Raw genomic sequence first — 15164 nt, 5'->3', positions numbered from 1 at the left:
CAGGTTTGTGCCACATGATCTCAGTGAGTTAGCACAATATGTTTCTTCTTATTCGGGAGCTGTGAATACAACCCCCTAAAGCCATCAATCAGGATTAGAAATTACATGAGGAGAAAAATCTGGTATAAACCCAAACTAAACAGTCTCCAGAACTAATATGCTATTAATAGCTTACACTCCACTATTTACTATTGTAAAAAGTAACATAAAAGTCAATTTTTCCACGTGGTGTTTCTCTCATGGCACAGTGATGAAATGCGAGCGTATTTATGGCACTAGCTGAACCTCAAGCACAGCACCACAGCTCGCTCACCTCTAAAGCAGTGTGACACACTCCTGGCTGCTGCTAGGTCAGGGGACAGATCCAAACTTCACTGAGGTTAGGGACTGGCTTTCCACTAAATTCGGTGGAACTTTGTATCCCACTCCTGCATGATTTAGCTCTGGGCATTGTATCTGGCATGTGATTTTAAAAATAAATAAGTAAATAATCCCTCAGTAGGTACATTAATTACCTGAAACTTGGGCATGTTCCAAACTGGCTTCCTAACAGGGCTGTTGAGGTGTGTCATAGGGCCTGTTTCCCCATGACGGACTGTCATTAATCACACCTTTGCTGTGTGCTCGTGTTTGGTGGTAATTGTCAATTGGGCTTATATGCAGATGCATGGGGTGCAGTGAGGATGTTTGATTCCTGATACACTCTGGTTTGACTGTAATTTGGTATCTCAGCTGATGAAAAAACAGCTCCTGGTAACGTCTAGAATAAAATCCAGCATCTGTTTGCTTTGATTTCATAATGGATTTCAGTATTGCCTTAAAAAAATTGACCCTGGAAGTAATGATTTTTCCCAGTGAAACCCACTCTGTAATAGCAGATGGGAAAGCCACTGCTCTGGCTTCTGTACACAGACATGGTTTGCAGCTTGGCTGTCCCTTTTTCTGTTTTTCCTGCAAGGAATGACTGACTGTTTCTGAGTGTCCTGAGTAAGGGAGAAGTAAGGAGGAAAAAGTGCAAAAAGAACTGAGCAGAAGGGTCACAGGGAGAGTGTCATTCAGATACAGTGATCAGGGAAAAAGGGAGTGTGTCTGGCCTAGATCAGCTACCCATCCAATGCACCTCTCAAAACTCAAGAGCTCAAGCTTTATTCATAGCGCAACAAAGGGACAGGTAGAAATGAATCCACAGTCTGAGACCCAAAATCCCTGTCTGTCTTGCTCTGTGTCATAGTAGTAAGAGAATCACTTAGTCCTCAGATGCATGAGGCCGTCAGCATCCTCCTTTGAGGCCCCCAGTGTCAGCATAGCAGAAGCATGGCCATACAGCTGCACTAGTCCCTAAAATATCTCCCGAACTGAATGCCAGAGGAGTCACTGTTCCGTATGCCAACACTTCTCCAACCCGTTGCTCTAGACGTCCCACAATTTCCATGAAGGCATGGCTGACACAGAACAGTTTCACACAGCCCTTTAAAACAAAAGAGGGGATGAGGGAACAGACAGGATAAGCAGCTTAACATCTGAAAGAAAGGGGAGAGCAATAACCCACAAGAGGTGCCAAGTTATACACTGCAAAGTAAACTAGGTGGCCAATTAGAAGGGATCAAGTCATGGTTGTGATGAGATTAGTGTCATTTACAGGGGCTTGATTCAGAGCCCAACAAAACCAGTGGAAAAACTCTGCCTAGCTCCCAGACCTTTGACATGGCCCTAATGTTCCTCAGCTTTATAGTTTAAAGGCACCACTTCCACCCCATGGAACAAGTCTGTAGCTTCACATGGCTCCATGGTGGGGGAAAATAGGCTACGTTTCCTTGTAGCTCCTGACTATTCTTACTGTTATTCTGTTAGTCAAAAGTGGTGTAATTGTGTCACATTGCTAGTTGTTGAAGGAAACATGAAAAGGCCAAGAGAGTTTCAGAAAGATAGAAACCAAGAGAATTTCCCACCATGTCAGATGCTCAGATGGTCTAATTTGGCATGTGCGTCTGTTGGCAGTTTTTAGTGGTGACTTTCAGCTCTGTTGTTGCATTAAATCTGAACTGTAGAATTCTGTTCAGCAGCCCAGTGCAAGGAGACCATTACAATTATATTCTCCAGGTTTTTTGTATAAAGCTGAAGTTTAAGTGAAAACAATTTCTTTTCCCCCCAGTTGTCCCACTAATTCCTGCTGTTCAGTTTTAACATTGTCAAAATGTTCTGTGGAAGTGAGTCCTTTCTGATACTGATCACAGCCTTAGGCAGGGGTTTTTTTGGAGGGGGAAGCAGGAACATCTATTGGAAACTTCATTTCAAATCACAGATGTCTGTGCTGTTATGTGCAATGTTGCTCCTGACAGTGAGGCTTTGCATCAGCTCAGGAACAGTCTGCATGCATCCCTGTCAGGACCACAGGAGAGCCAGGGTGAGTTCAAGGGAGCAAATCTATTTAGGTCCAAGCATAAGCCTTAAGTCACAATTAAGCAGCACACGTGGATTTCTCTCCCTCTTCTCAGGCTGAAATAATGTTAGTCATAACCATGCATGTCACAGCAGCAAAACTTGGCTGCCAATGCAGGGATCTCATTTGAAGTGTTTCCTACCCATTCCGCAACCTGTGCAGGAGTTGATTTTTTCATGGTGAGATACTGAATGATTGATGCCTCTGGCCGGCTGTGGCATGCTCTCATCCATCTGCTCTTTTGTTGCCATAGGTTACATCGAAGCAGCTGTGATCCCTGCAGGTGCCCGGCGGATCAGGGTGGTTGAGGATAAACCTGCTCACAGTTTTCTGGGTAAAAAGACAAAAGAAAAAAATGTTTTCATTCAAAACTCACCTCTGTTTTCTGTTAAAATGGCCCTCATCTAAATGACCTGTAAGATGATAAGTTTGTTGTTGCCTGGAAGTGGCTGTTGATTTCATTCTTGTTGCAGTCTCTCTCTGCTCTTGTGGGCTTGGTTTCATGATGTTTGCTTGATGTGATACTATGGGACATTTACAGGCCCTGTGCAAGCTGAAAGAACCAGAGAATACTTTTGTATGGACAGAAGGGTTCCTGAACAGAATTTGGCACTGGGTTGAATATAGCTGCCAGGAGCACACAACACTTTGAGAAGGAGTGGGACAGAGAACAGTGCATTTAGAGAGAGGAATGACAGAGATGCAGATAGGAGGGCACGCAGCTCAGAGTGAAGCAGGGGCAGGACAGGGCGGCTGATATCCCTCAATAAACTGACCGTGAGGTTCCCTGTGCCATTTCCTGCAGTGGCAGGTTTTCACTTGATGCTGTACTCAAGACCTAATCCTGCACTCCGACATGGGCTAGCTGCAGCCTCTAGTCTACTTACCTCTATTTTCTCAGGCCAAACAATTTGTATAATCCTCTTCTTATTTGTACTTCTGCATTCCTTTTGAGGGAAACAGGCTTTGTCTCCTCTTTTCCCTGTTGGAAACAAAGTTTTAGATGCGGGTGATGGGTCAAATTTGTATGTGAGGTTGTAGGGCCAAGTCTGTCAACAAATGCGTTGTTCAGTTACTAATCACTTAGATAGAAGTTTGGAAGGACTTTGGCAAAGTGCAACCATATCAGACAGATATACCTCTGTCAGTCTGGTATTCTAGCTCTTCTCTCCAACATTAGGGGTGTTTCTTTTTGTGTCATGACTGTGCAATAGATGAAGGGCTTTATCTCCCATCTACTCCAAGTCACAGAAATGCTAATGCCTCATTGTCCTGAATTCACACAGGAAGCAGGGAGTTGAAGGAAAATCGTCCAAGGCCCAAAAGAGCACCTAGCACACTGAAAAATCCTTTGCACGCTCAGAGCTGCATGACCATGCATAAATGGGTGAATTAAATTCTTTATGCTGTGTGGGAAAACAAAAGGATAAGAGAAAATCCCAGACTTCCTCCTTTGTTCAGTGAACTGTTGCAGCTTGTAAGTCCCTGCACTGTCAAACCCAAACTCTTCTTGCTGTTGATGAGCTTATTAACACATGATTTCTGTCCTTCCATATCAGTGTTTCAGCCCTTCTCCATGCTGATATTCTCATTGCAGTGGTTGGAACAGATGCATCTTCCTTAGCCTGTCCTTCCCTGTCCTTTAGCCTGGGAAGTATTAGGTACTGTTATCACTTGTGCGTGTTCTGGTTCTCTCAAAGTGACATTCTCAGAGTGGAGACACTGCAAGATTTTAGGATAGAAAAGCACTCTGAAAGATGGAATTGCTTCCAGAAATAGATAAAGCCTGTGGTAGGGACTCTGAGATGATTATGAAGTTTGTTGCTGTCTGTTTGGCAGAAGGGGAAACTGATGTGTTGCACTTTGCTCATGGCTATGCGGGGAGTCAGTAGCAAAGCTCGGACTAGGACCCTTGGTTTCTGATTTCCATGTCCTCTGCTTATAATCCTCCATCTCCACAGCCAAAAGGAGACATTAATAGCCAGTACTAAGTTATAGGATGCTGCTGAAAACATTTACATCGTGATTGTGTCTTAGGATTTCAGGTGTAGCGCCATTGGTTTTCTGTCTTGAGGTGCTACCAAAGTTAGCAGTATCACTAGGAAAGACGCTTTTGTTTTCTGACTTTCATTCCAAGTTCAGGGGGAAAAAAGAGGGCAAATCATGTTGTTCAGCTGCCCTTAGGTCAAAAGCATTGGCACTTGTGCCACTTCTTGGTAGGAAGCATGTATCACTACTGCTAGTATTTCCACTAATGCTGCAGCCAACTTGCTGGGAGAGGATTACGCCTACACGTAAGATGTTTGACATAGCAAAGCACTGGTGGAACAATGAAAGCCAGTGTTTCCTTGGGTTTTGCAAATACTCTGCCTTCTGGAAGCCAGCCTTTTTGTTTGTCTTGGTGGGATTTGCACAGGGTATTTGTCCGGGGTTTAGGCTTTGGCAGATAGCTGCAGCACTGCGAGTCTTACATGGAGCTAACAACTGCCCTTCATTATGACTACATAACCTTGACTAAAGCAGATATTTCCCCACTGGGTGGTGAAGATTACTATTGTGTATATTTGGGAGCAGGACTTGGCCCTGTGTGCATCACAAAGATAGATAAAAATCTGGCTATTTTAAAGCTTCTAAGTGCTTTTAGCTATTTGGTTCATGGTCAGGAGCCAGGAGAACCTCTCTAAGATTTCCAGAGTTTTCTCTTTCAAGGAACACTGGACACAAAGAAAAAGTACCCAATGTCTTGCTAACCTAAGCTGAAGAATAGCAGCAGGAGTGTTCCAATAGGACAAAAAAGATGACCAAGAAAACAAAATCCAATCACTCTGATAGGCCCCATAATGCATTGTAAAGCCAGGTCTGAGTATGGAAGGATTTTCTATTTCAATTACACTGACAAAGTTGAGTCCAATCAGGTCCTATTTCTACTCAGAACCGGGTACAGCACTTTGGAAATGAGCCCAGCATAATTTGGAATCATTATTCCATGTGCTGGGAGCAGTGCCTGAAGAATTTCCCTCCACCTACAGGCAACCCACGCTGGCTGCCTTGCCTGGCTGTAATGTTTAAAAACCACCTTGAACAGGAAATGCCTCGGCAGTTTGTATCCACAGGCTGGGAAGCAAGCTGGAGGGACCCAAGGTGGAAATAAAGATCTGACTAGATGCCAGGTTTAGAAATAGATTGGTCAGTTCCTGTCTTCCAGCCAGCAAGAAAAGAAGTTACGCGTTGTTGCTGGGGTTCCTTTTCCTTTCACTCTTCTACTGTACAACTTTGAGCCAGGAAAAGCTTTGAGATGTAACAGTGGATTCTTGCTACTGCCTGAATGCACCCACAGTGTGGAAAAGAGAAAGAGCTGTGCTTCACTACCCGATTTGAGGCATAGGATCCCAGGAGGGCTGCAGCCAGCTGTCCAAGGCAGAATAAATCCTGTGGGTGCTAGCTTAAATCAGTGAGGACTGCTGGCATTCGGTAAGGGCAAAGGGCCCCGTTCACCCCACTGAATTTAGTACTGTCGTCTCTGGGGCTAGGCAGAGCCAGGCCTGCAATAATTGCATGTGACAAAAGCCATTGGGGAAAGAGCAGTACTCTGTGTCTAAGAGACATGGAGGTTTTATAGCTGCAGTGTTGATCCCTGCTGATAGGGCACTTGCATGCAATGAAGACAACCAGCGACAAAAACACTTTGGCCAAAATACTCTGCTGAGTCGCCACTGCAATTCCTGCAATCCTCAAGGAGCATTTTTGGAAACGGGGCTGTTTCCAAACACTTTCTCCTCAGCCACTAAGGGAGCAGTGCCTGAAGCAATCAAAATCAAACCTTAAACAGAAAAGAGGTCCACAAAGATTAAACATTTTGTTTTTCATCAGCAAGCTATCTTTCTTTGATGATGAGCTGGAACCGAAGCAGTTACAGTCATTCAAGCTCTTATACACTGTTTTGAGCACATGCCCTGATATCTTTACTAGTCAGCCATACTGCATGGAGATAGTTTTATCTCATCCACAGCTTTGATTATTCATGTTCACAGTTCCTTGAGGCCGGTGTGATGGCTGCTTTGATCTGCCTGGAGGCCACCAGGCTTTGGCAGAGGAAAGCAGTCCTGCTGCAGAATTGTGTCTGAAGTTTGCAGAAGGTACTTTGTAGATTGAGGAACAAAGCAGGAAGAAAAGTAAGCTGCCAACAGAGTTGTATTGCTGTAGAATGCAAATACCAGGACATCATCATGCTTTTAGCCTGTGTGCCAAAAAGGACTTCCCTCAGAAAAAAACATTCCCCCACATACCTCCCACTCCTCCTGGGGAAACCATACTTGGCAGTTTCCCTTCACCCTGATTTTGGAGCCTCTAATGGGACCATGAGAGCTGTCAGAAAGTTTGTGTCCAGGACAGAAAGTTATTTCACCTTTCTCCAGTAACTCCCTGGGATGCAGATCCTCAGAAAGGCACACACAGCTGCAGAGGACATTGTGACCTTCCCTTGCCTCAGACTTCCCCAGAGGTTAGATGCTGCAAATGATGCTCAGTCAGTAAATTGAATGAAAAATCTTCATATGGGTATCAACACAGACATTTGATTGATATTTTTCTCAAGGAGGGCTTAGGAAAATATGGTTTCTAAAGCTGGTTCTGCTTGGAAACTAAAAAAAGATTATGCAGAGTTGTCTTGCTGCATTTGGCAGGAGAGTTTAGAGATAAATGATCTATAAATTTTATGTTAATGCTAGAAGATTAGAAATGGTTTCCTTATATGCTGTCTGAATGAGAATCTCTGAACCCAGCTGCTGCCAGACTTTAAGCTGTCTCAGGCTGGGCAGTCTACATAACAGCACACAGATCTTGCCTTGCAAACCAGGCTTCGGTTTACAGCCACTGGTGCTCTCATAGTTTCACCCCAAGTACCAGTTTTAATAGCTGTAAGAGTATAACACTGCAAGTATATAAGGGTTTTACCAGAAGTATCTTCAGGTTATACCCAAGCAGCTATTCGGTGGTATTAGATTCTTACATCATGTCTGCCAATTTGGTATATTTGTCCAAATTTATGGTACCATCCATTTTTCTAAGATTAAAATCTAAATAGTTCGATTTGAAAAAAATGTTTAAAGTTATCTACATGTTAATTTTCAATGTACCAGATATTCCAGGCATGTTCATTTTACATGCATGCCTACATGTTTCTCATGTAACCTTTGACAAATAATATTGAGATTATTCCAGGAAGAATTATGGCTCTAACTGGTTGTTCTCTAATTATGCTCTCTGCTTACAATCTGCACTCTGCCTAGCTTGGTTAAAGAAAATGGGCTAGTAAGTTTTGCACTTTCCTAGTCAGTCACTTCTGCTTTGTGGTTCTTTCTTATTAGTACAATGCTGTAGTATTTTAATATTAGTTTCAAATCCAAGTTAAATTTCTTTTCGCTGAAAAACATTTCAGTTGTGCAAGATTTCCTTTGCAAAAGCAGGGCTGTATATGTAACTGAATTCAACAATATGCCATAAGTATGTGTAGGTTTTGGACATGCTCCTGAAACAGGTCAAACTGTGGAAGATTTCCACAATTTAGTCCTAAATTAGTAGAATTTTTTCAAGGACAGTGGGTAGTTATATTTCCTTCTTTTTAGTTCCTTTGTAACTCCTTCTGCACACTCTTTTTTTCTTCCCTTTAAATTTTCTGGCAGTGGAATGGCACAGAGGATGCCTCAGAGTTTTGAAACAGAGAACATTGCTTATTTGGAAAGCATAACGTAACAATTTTAGGTAGTAAAACTTTTGCAAGACCAGTTTATATGACATTACTGTTACTTAATAGCAATTCTAATATAACTAGAAATGCCTTCATCAACTGAAATACAGAATATGTCCAAGTTAGAAGCATTATGATGAGTCAGCTAGAAGTATACTTTTTTTCTTTTAAACTCATGTCCATTACAAGGCTACTGCATCTTGTACTTCAGGTGGGCTGAGAAAGAAGCTTAATAGTTTATATTGTAATTACAAATTTGCTTACATTACATTCCATGGTGTTTGATTCATTCCAGCTTTAAAAGATTCCAGTAAGAGATCCATTAACAGCGACTGGAAAATTGAGCTTCCTGGTGAGTTTCAGATCGCAGGCACTACTGTCCGGTACGTGCGAAGGGGTCTGTGGGAGAAAATCTCTGCCAAAGGACCAACTAAAATACCACTGCACTTGATGGTAACTTTATATCCTTTGTTTGTGTTTCTTAAGTGATGCAACATAAAGGGCTTATATCCTAGCTGAAAGTTAAATTTTGATTGTTTGCTTCCTCACCAGAGTTTTTTAAAGGTATGCTGTAGTGCTTCTCTTTACATTCTTTTGCAGCATGGCAAGGGCTGAAAAAACCCAGCTCCCTACTTAAAAATAAATGATGCTCTTATTCTGGGAGAACATGCAGTGTCCCAGTAAGTCAGTCCGCTGTAATGTGTCACAGACAATGTGATAGGTCTATTCTAGAGGATGTAGGTTTTCAGACACCTTCTTTATTTCATGGACATACCCACTCACACACATGAAAGGATATCTGCCAAAATATCTTCTCAGTTTATGCCAGAATGTATTCTGTATTTAAATACACCATTTCTCTGACAGAAGAGATGAAGTTTTGGCATGTACAGATGATAGATGTCAATTTTATCCTCTGTAGTGACTTAGTCACACACAGAAATGTACCTTGGTTTCTTTATGTTGTTTTTTCTATTTTATGTATTTTAAAGTGTTCTTGAAAGTTTTCCTAATGTTCAGCATAATCCTTTTGTTAACCAAGCATGTCATTTTATATACAGTCGTATGGCTGCTGTATGAGAACATGAATGAGAAGTCCACAAGGGTGAGAGGAACAGGATTGTAGTCTCAGTCCTGTCACTAATGGGTGATGGGGTGACTCATGGGCCAGTCCCTTAATGTTGGTGGTAACCTTAATGTTTCTATCTGTGAGACAGCTGTAATAATGCCTGTCTCATATATGTGTTACTAGTTGAAAGTCTGCAGAAAGCTTTACGGTTTCTATAGCAAGGTTTGCATAGAAATGTAGAGTATTTTAATGTATGCATTGTTTCCTGTAACTTTTTTAATCCAGTTATATTTGTGTGATATTTCTTTTCCTTGCGACTTTTTGCCATGTTTGTTCACTGAAGGCTATCTGCGAGTACTGCTAAAAATCAGAAGTCTTTCCTTTTTATCACCTGAATTTTTGCTCATTGTGCAACATTTCATGGCCCAGTTTGAAAAGCTCAAATGTTGCTTCAACTTTTCACACAGACACAAAAATTTGTAATACTACTCCACTTTGTCAGTACTTTCTCTGTGTCAAAATATGCTGCATAGGAACATGAGGTGTTTTGTCTTTGCTTTCTCAGGCAGATGAGTGAGTTTACCAGGTTCACGTACTGACTGGTGTAAAGCTGAATTCAAAGAGGTTATTATTGGAATTGTAGTGCAGGTTTGGGCACACTAGCACCTTCCTGACTCAGCCACGTAATTCAAGGTCTGCCCACACAAAACAGGTGTATACGGGAGCCTTCATCATCAGAAAAATCAGCTTCTGCTTGACTTTGGCCTTAACACAAGTCTTCCTCCTGAAACCAGGACTCTGACAAAGTGTCTTGTACTGCCAAGGTCTTCCTAACCTCATGTAAGAAAAAGGAGTTGCACAGGTACCGTTTGTGAAGATGCTGTGCAGGGTTCCTTTGCCAGCTCTTGGAAACTTCCAGAGGACTATTTGGTTGAGATGCACTGCAGTAAAAACTAGTAGAAGCATTTTGTGAACTTCAGCATCAGCAGAGCTTTGTTTTTAAAGAAATTGTCATTTCCCTCTCATTAAGCAGTAGGTAACGTAAAAAACTAGTGATTGTGAAGGTCTCTGTGAGTATCCTCTCCAGCTACAGACTGGCATTTTCAGCAGATACAAGAGGAGGAAATTTCCTCCTCTCAATGAAAAGCAATGAAAGCAATGAAGAGGAGGTTTCCTTCTTCACCTTCCCTCCCAGAAATAATTAAAAAGGAGGAAACTAAAAGTTACCAGACCATTAAAAAAATATGTGGCTTAAAATCACTGCCAGTCGTAAACAAAGCAGACATGAAGTCTTTTCTTCAAATCAGATATTAATCTTTTCCTTCATACAGGGTAGTGGGTTTCATTCTTTCAACGCAAGAAATGTAGGATGGTTACCAGTAACCTCTAAATAGAAAACTGTTGTTCAAACAGTGGTGGAATACACTGGACTGACAAAGAGCCAGAAGCTTCAGTCAATCCATTGTGACCTGCATTTGAAACCAATTATACACACATATACACACACAACCCAATTATATATGGCTACGAAATTGCATGAAATTGGTTTCATATGGGCCTTTAGATTCACTAGTCTTGCACCCATATTGAGATAATAAGAATTTCTTTTTAGAAGCTGGTTTTTAATACTTGAGGCATTTCTTCAAGTGAATTGCTGTAAGTGTATTTCTTGGAGAAATTAATGTTTGTGTAACTAGGCCTGTGCTAGACCTCCTCTCAGCAGCGGAGGACAACCAAACACTCCCAGAGTGTAAAGATCCTTTAGACAAGACTGATTGATCAATTTTGTAGAACATGCTGTTCGTATCTTGTGCACTTAAAAGAAAGCCAGAGCAGAACTTGAGTTCTCTGCCCCTGACTGCCTGGTATTTTGACTTGTGTTTAGAAAAAGATAATCATCTTTGAAACTGTAATGATGGCTGGCTAGTTTCAAGCTTGGTATTCAGTTCCAGTAGTAAGGCTCCCTCTGTAGCTGAAGCAAAATCATATCTTTGTTCCCCACATCTTCTGGAAGACACTTTTCTGCCCAGGATTATGCCCTGTGCAGAGCAACTCATAGGTGCTGAGTTTGTGTAGCCCTACGGTGTTCATTGCACAGACCTCCAGGATGTCAGTGGCTACAAGCTGACCTTTTCTTTCAGCACATGTTATTTTTTTGGTTAAATGAGCTTGTGACAGCTTTAGTGAGATTACTGGTTAAGTACGAGTGATTTCTGCAAATTTGAATGGGAAAATTATTTTTTTGTGAAAATAGCATTTGCAAATTTGCTTTTTTTAATTGGGCAGCTGCTTGCTTCACTTATGATAGCCCTGCTTAAAATATCTCATTTGATAAGGTGCTGCTCCTATTTCAGTAGGTGACAAGAGCCAGCAGAGTTCTCCTAACGCCGCTGAGATTATGGGTTAATAAGTATAAGTAAGTCTAAAGCCATACTATCAGCATTACAGTAGTACTTCTATGATATTTGTTAATAGTGTGGTAACTCAGATTCCATGGACCTTATACTTCATGGGGTATCTTCTACTCACTTCTGACCAAGCCAGTGGAAGTGAGAGCTAAATGAAACCCAACACGTAAATCAAAACAGTACCAGAACTGTCGTCTGCCTGTGGTGAAAAAATAAGCAGTTTTCCCTATTCCTCTTTCCGTAAATTCTGCAGCTTACAGAATCACAGAATGGTTGAAGTTGAAAGGGACCTCTGGAGGTTGTCTCATCCACCCCCCCTGCTCAGGCAGGGTAGCGTAGAGCAGGCTGTCCAGGACCATGATCCATAAACAGCACAGCGTTAACCCAGAGCTCCCCATTCTCTACAGTGGTCCCCAGCCATAAGCCTGAGTCTCTGCATAAGGCTTGCCGACAGCTTGCTTTCTAGAAAAGAAGGGTAGAACAGACACGATGAGTGACTTTTTGACTCTAGATGCTCATTAAAATAGTTGTTACATGAAAACTGCTGGTGTAATGCTTCCTGTTGTCTTATATTTCTCTTTAGATAGCTAGTGGCCTGCTGATCACATTTAAGGTTTAAACAAAGTTATGCACCATATTTCAGGTTTAAACATCTCCATGACTGTTTTGAATAGTCACAAATCATAAGCAGTTGTTGCTCCCGCAGATGCCTTGTTTTACCAATACCACTGTAATTTCAGGTTTCTAGATAAAGATTTTGTTGCCTTTCACGAGGTGCTTATATTTCAGAAATTTTGGCCAGAGACAGCATTTCCAGCATTACTGTCTCTGCAGTCTGTGGCTTTCCCAGTACACAGTGTGTTGTAACAGGCTTTCTTTTCCTGCCGAACCAGGTGCTGTTATTTCATGACCAGAATTATGGAATTCATTATGAATACACCATTCCTGTAAACTATACTGCTGAAAACAGAAGCGAGCCAGAAAAGCAACAGGATTCTTTGTACATCTGGACGCACAGCGGATGGGAAGGATGCAGCGTGCAGTGTGGAGGGGGTAAGGCTATTTGGAAGCTTGGTGGGACTTGCTGTTTGGTGTTTGCAGACACCAGGCATTAGAGAGGTGCCTGCAGAAGGCAGTGTTGCCAAAGCATGAAGAAAACTGGCCATGGGAATGGATGTTGCCATAATGAACTCAAAGGAGAGCTCATTCTCACCAGCTCTCCCAGCTATCATCCACATCCCCACAGTTAATTTTCACCCAGCGTTTTGGCAGGGACACTGCTTTGTCGGCTCGTTACCCGTAGGCTGGGACTGCACCTGGATTAGTGCTCCACAGATGACTCAAGGCGCCGTGTGCAGCCCCATATCTCAAGCCTCCGTCACATTCTTGGAGCAGAGTTTTCACAGGTGTTCAGGCATGTTCACTGAAAGACACTTGGTTCCCCAGGGATGAAACAGGGGGGGTGGTGCTGTGACAATTCCTGAAGATTGCATCAGACGCTCTTAATGTGGGGTAGACTTTCTGGGAGTACACATGGCAAATCACACTTTTCAGATGATCCCTAGGATGTGCTGGGACAGATTTGCTGAAACCCTGGGGGAAAATGATGCCTGTGAAACCAGAGAATGGTTTGTCAGCCACTGTCCATTGAATTTTCAGTGCTGGAAGAAGTCGGATTTCCCTGAGAAAACAGATCATTTCCATGCATTCTGGCCAGTCTTTCTTCACCAGCAATTAAAAAAACCACCCAATTATTTATCATATGATGTGACAGAAGGAAAGAGTGCTCATCTTCACGTTGTCAAGCTTACTGCCCTCACTGTACTGAAATCATGGATTTGTTTTTTTCCTGTAAATAGAACTCCATTTAAAGTGGACACTTTTACTCATATATTTAAACAGTAATTTCTTAGAGCCATTACACCATCACATGAGTGAGTAGGAAATTTGTTTGTGGCTCTTTGGATTTGTGTTTCTAGCCTGCCACATAATTAAATCAGTACCTGGCAACATGGCACCCACCAGTAGTAGCTTGGATGTCAATTCACCTCTTATATTTTGCTTGTTAGATGCTTTTACTACTTATCCAAGCTGAAAAGGGCCTTCTTCCTTCCACACAGACTTTCATAATTCATTAACAGGATTTGAGTTGTTTTTTATTATCTGCTGCAGATCATGAATAAACTCAATTTGATGCAGACTCAGGGTTAAAAGAGGATCTTAAGAAACCAAAATAATTAGTGGTAAGGCAAAAAGTACACGGTGGGGGAATGGCATTTTCCTTGTCACAACTGGTCATTGTCATGCTCTGTCATGCCCCCCTGAGGCACAGCTTTTCTGATGTCACACAGCAGAAGGCTGAAACCTGAGGGCCACGCTGCTGCCATTCCTGAATCTCCTGATGCACAGACAGTTTGTGTGAGAAATGCTGACTACTCCTAAGATGTCTCCTGCTGGCAGGGGTTTTAAAGTAGTACATCTGGAGAACAAGGAGATGAGAAATAACTTATTTTGGTGGCTTAATTTCACCGCTTTGTGAAATATGAACAAGCTCAGTCTATCACTCTTGAACCCTGGTCGCTCCTTTTCAAACTGACTCTTCCTGAATGGAGAGCAGCAAGAGGCAGCTGTCCTGTCATTACAGTCACTGAGGGGTGGATGGTTGTGTAGTTTCAGCTTACATAGTTGGCACATCTGTCCTAGGTGATTACAGGGCACAGCTACATGTGGAAGAGGAACCAGAAATGAAAGCAAATTGTTTCCAAGATTGTTTCCACATTAAATACTAGAAAGAGAAAGCCTAATGTGTTGTTCCTGCATAGCAGCCAATTTCACAATTATTGGGGAAAGATTTGTAGCTGTTCTGAAAAAAAACCAGAACACTACAAAGGTAAAACAGAAGTGGGAAATAAGATTGCGTGCAGAGGTGGTAGGTCTGTGTACATTACATCTTGTAGAGATAGTAGGTTGCTCCTAGCTTTTAAGTTTTGGTTGAGTTGATATGGTTTTGTTCTTAGCCACTGGTTTCCTTACTCAGAGTTGTTTTTTATTTGACTTGTAGGTGAACGGAAAACCATTGTGTCTTGTACTCGAATTATTAACAAGACCATGACACTGGTGAATGACAGTGACTGCCAACGAGTGAATCGCCCCGAGCCCCAGGTCAGGAAATGTAACACACACCCCTGCCAGTCACGGTAAGGAGTTAAAAAATAATAAAACCCAATATCCTTTTCCTTAACAAATTGCCCATTTCCAAAGCCTCCATCTGGTGAACCTGGTGAAAATGTCTAAAAGTATTGGGAAACATTGTTAACCATAGTAACCAGCTGTAATATTAATTTCCTTTTGTTGAGCAGGTCAGATTTTCATTACCTTCGAGTCCATTTAATGTATGGCCATTAAGGCCAGATTCCATGCAAGCCACCCTCATGCATTGTTTGGGGATGGTTTTCTTTTCCCCTTGGCTGCCTCCTGGGTGACAGAGCAACATGCACTATA

At 42.1% G+C, this 15164-nt stretch overlaps 1 protein-coding gene across 1 annotated transcript in view; it reads left to right on the top strand.

The window, feature by feature from the left end:
• ADAMTS17 (ADAM metallopeptidase with thrombospondin type 1 motif 17) overlaps nucleotides 1-15164 on the top strand; it is a 192240-nt gene that overhangs the window by 137586 nt on the left and 39490 nt on the right. Inside the window, exons 16-19 of the mRNA XM_056347461.1 lie at nucleotides 2694-2774; nucleotides 8482-8639; nucleotides 12557-12716; nucleotides 14725-14860. Coding sequence (XP_056203436.1) covers nucleotides 2694-2774; nucleotides 8482-8639; nucleotides 12557-12716; nucleotides 14725-14860 — 535 coding nt within the window. The remainder of the gene's footprint in view (nucleotides 1-2693; nucleotides 2775-8481; nucleotides 8640-12556; nucleotides 12717-14724; nucleotides 14861-15164) is intronic.

Source organism: Falco biarmicus, chromosome 7 (assembly GCF_023638135.1).
Source record: "Falco biarmicus isolate bFalBia1 chromosome 7, bFalBia1.pri, whole genome shotgun sequence".
NCBI lineage: Eukaryota > Metazoa > Chordata > Aves > Falconiformes > Falconidae > Falco > Falco biarmicus.
This window is presented reverse-complemented; position numbering and strand designations above follow the sequence as displayed.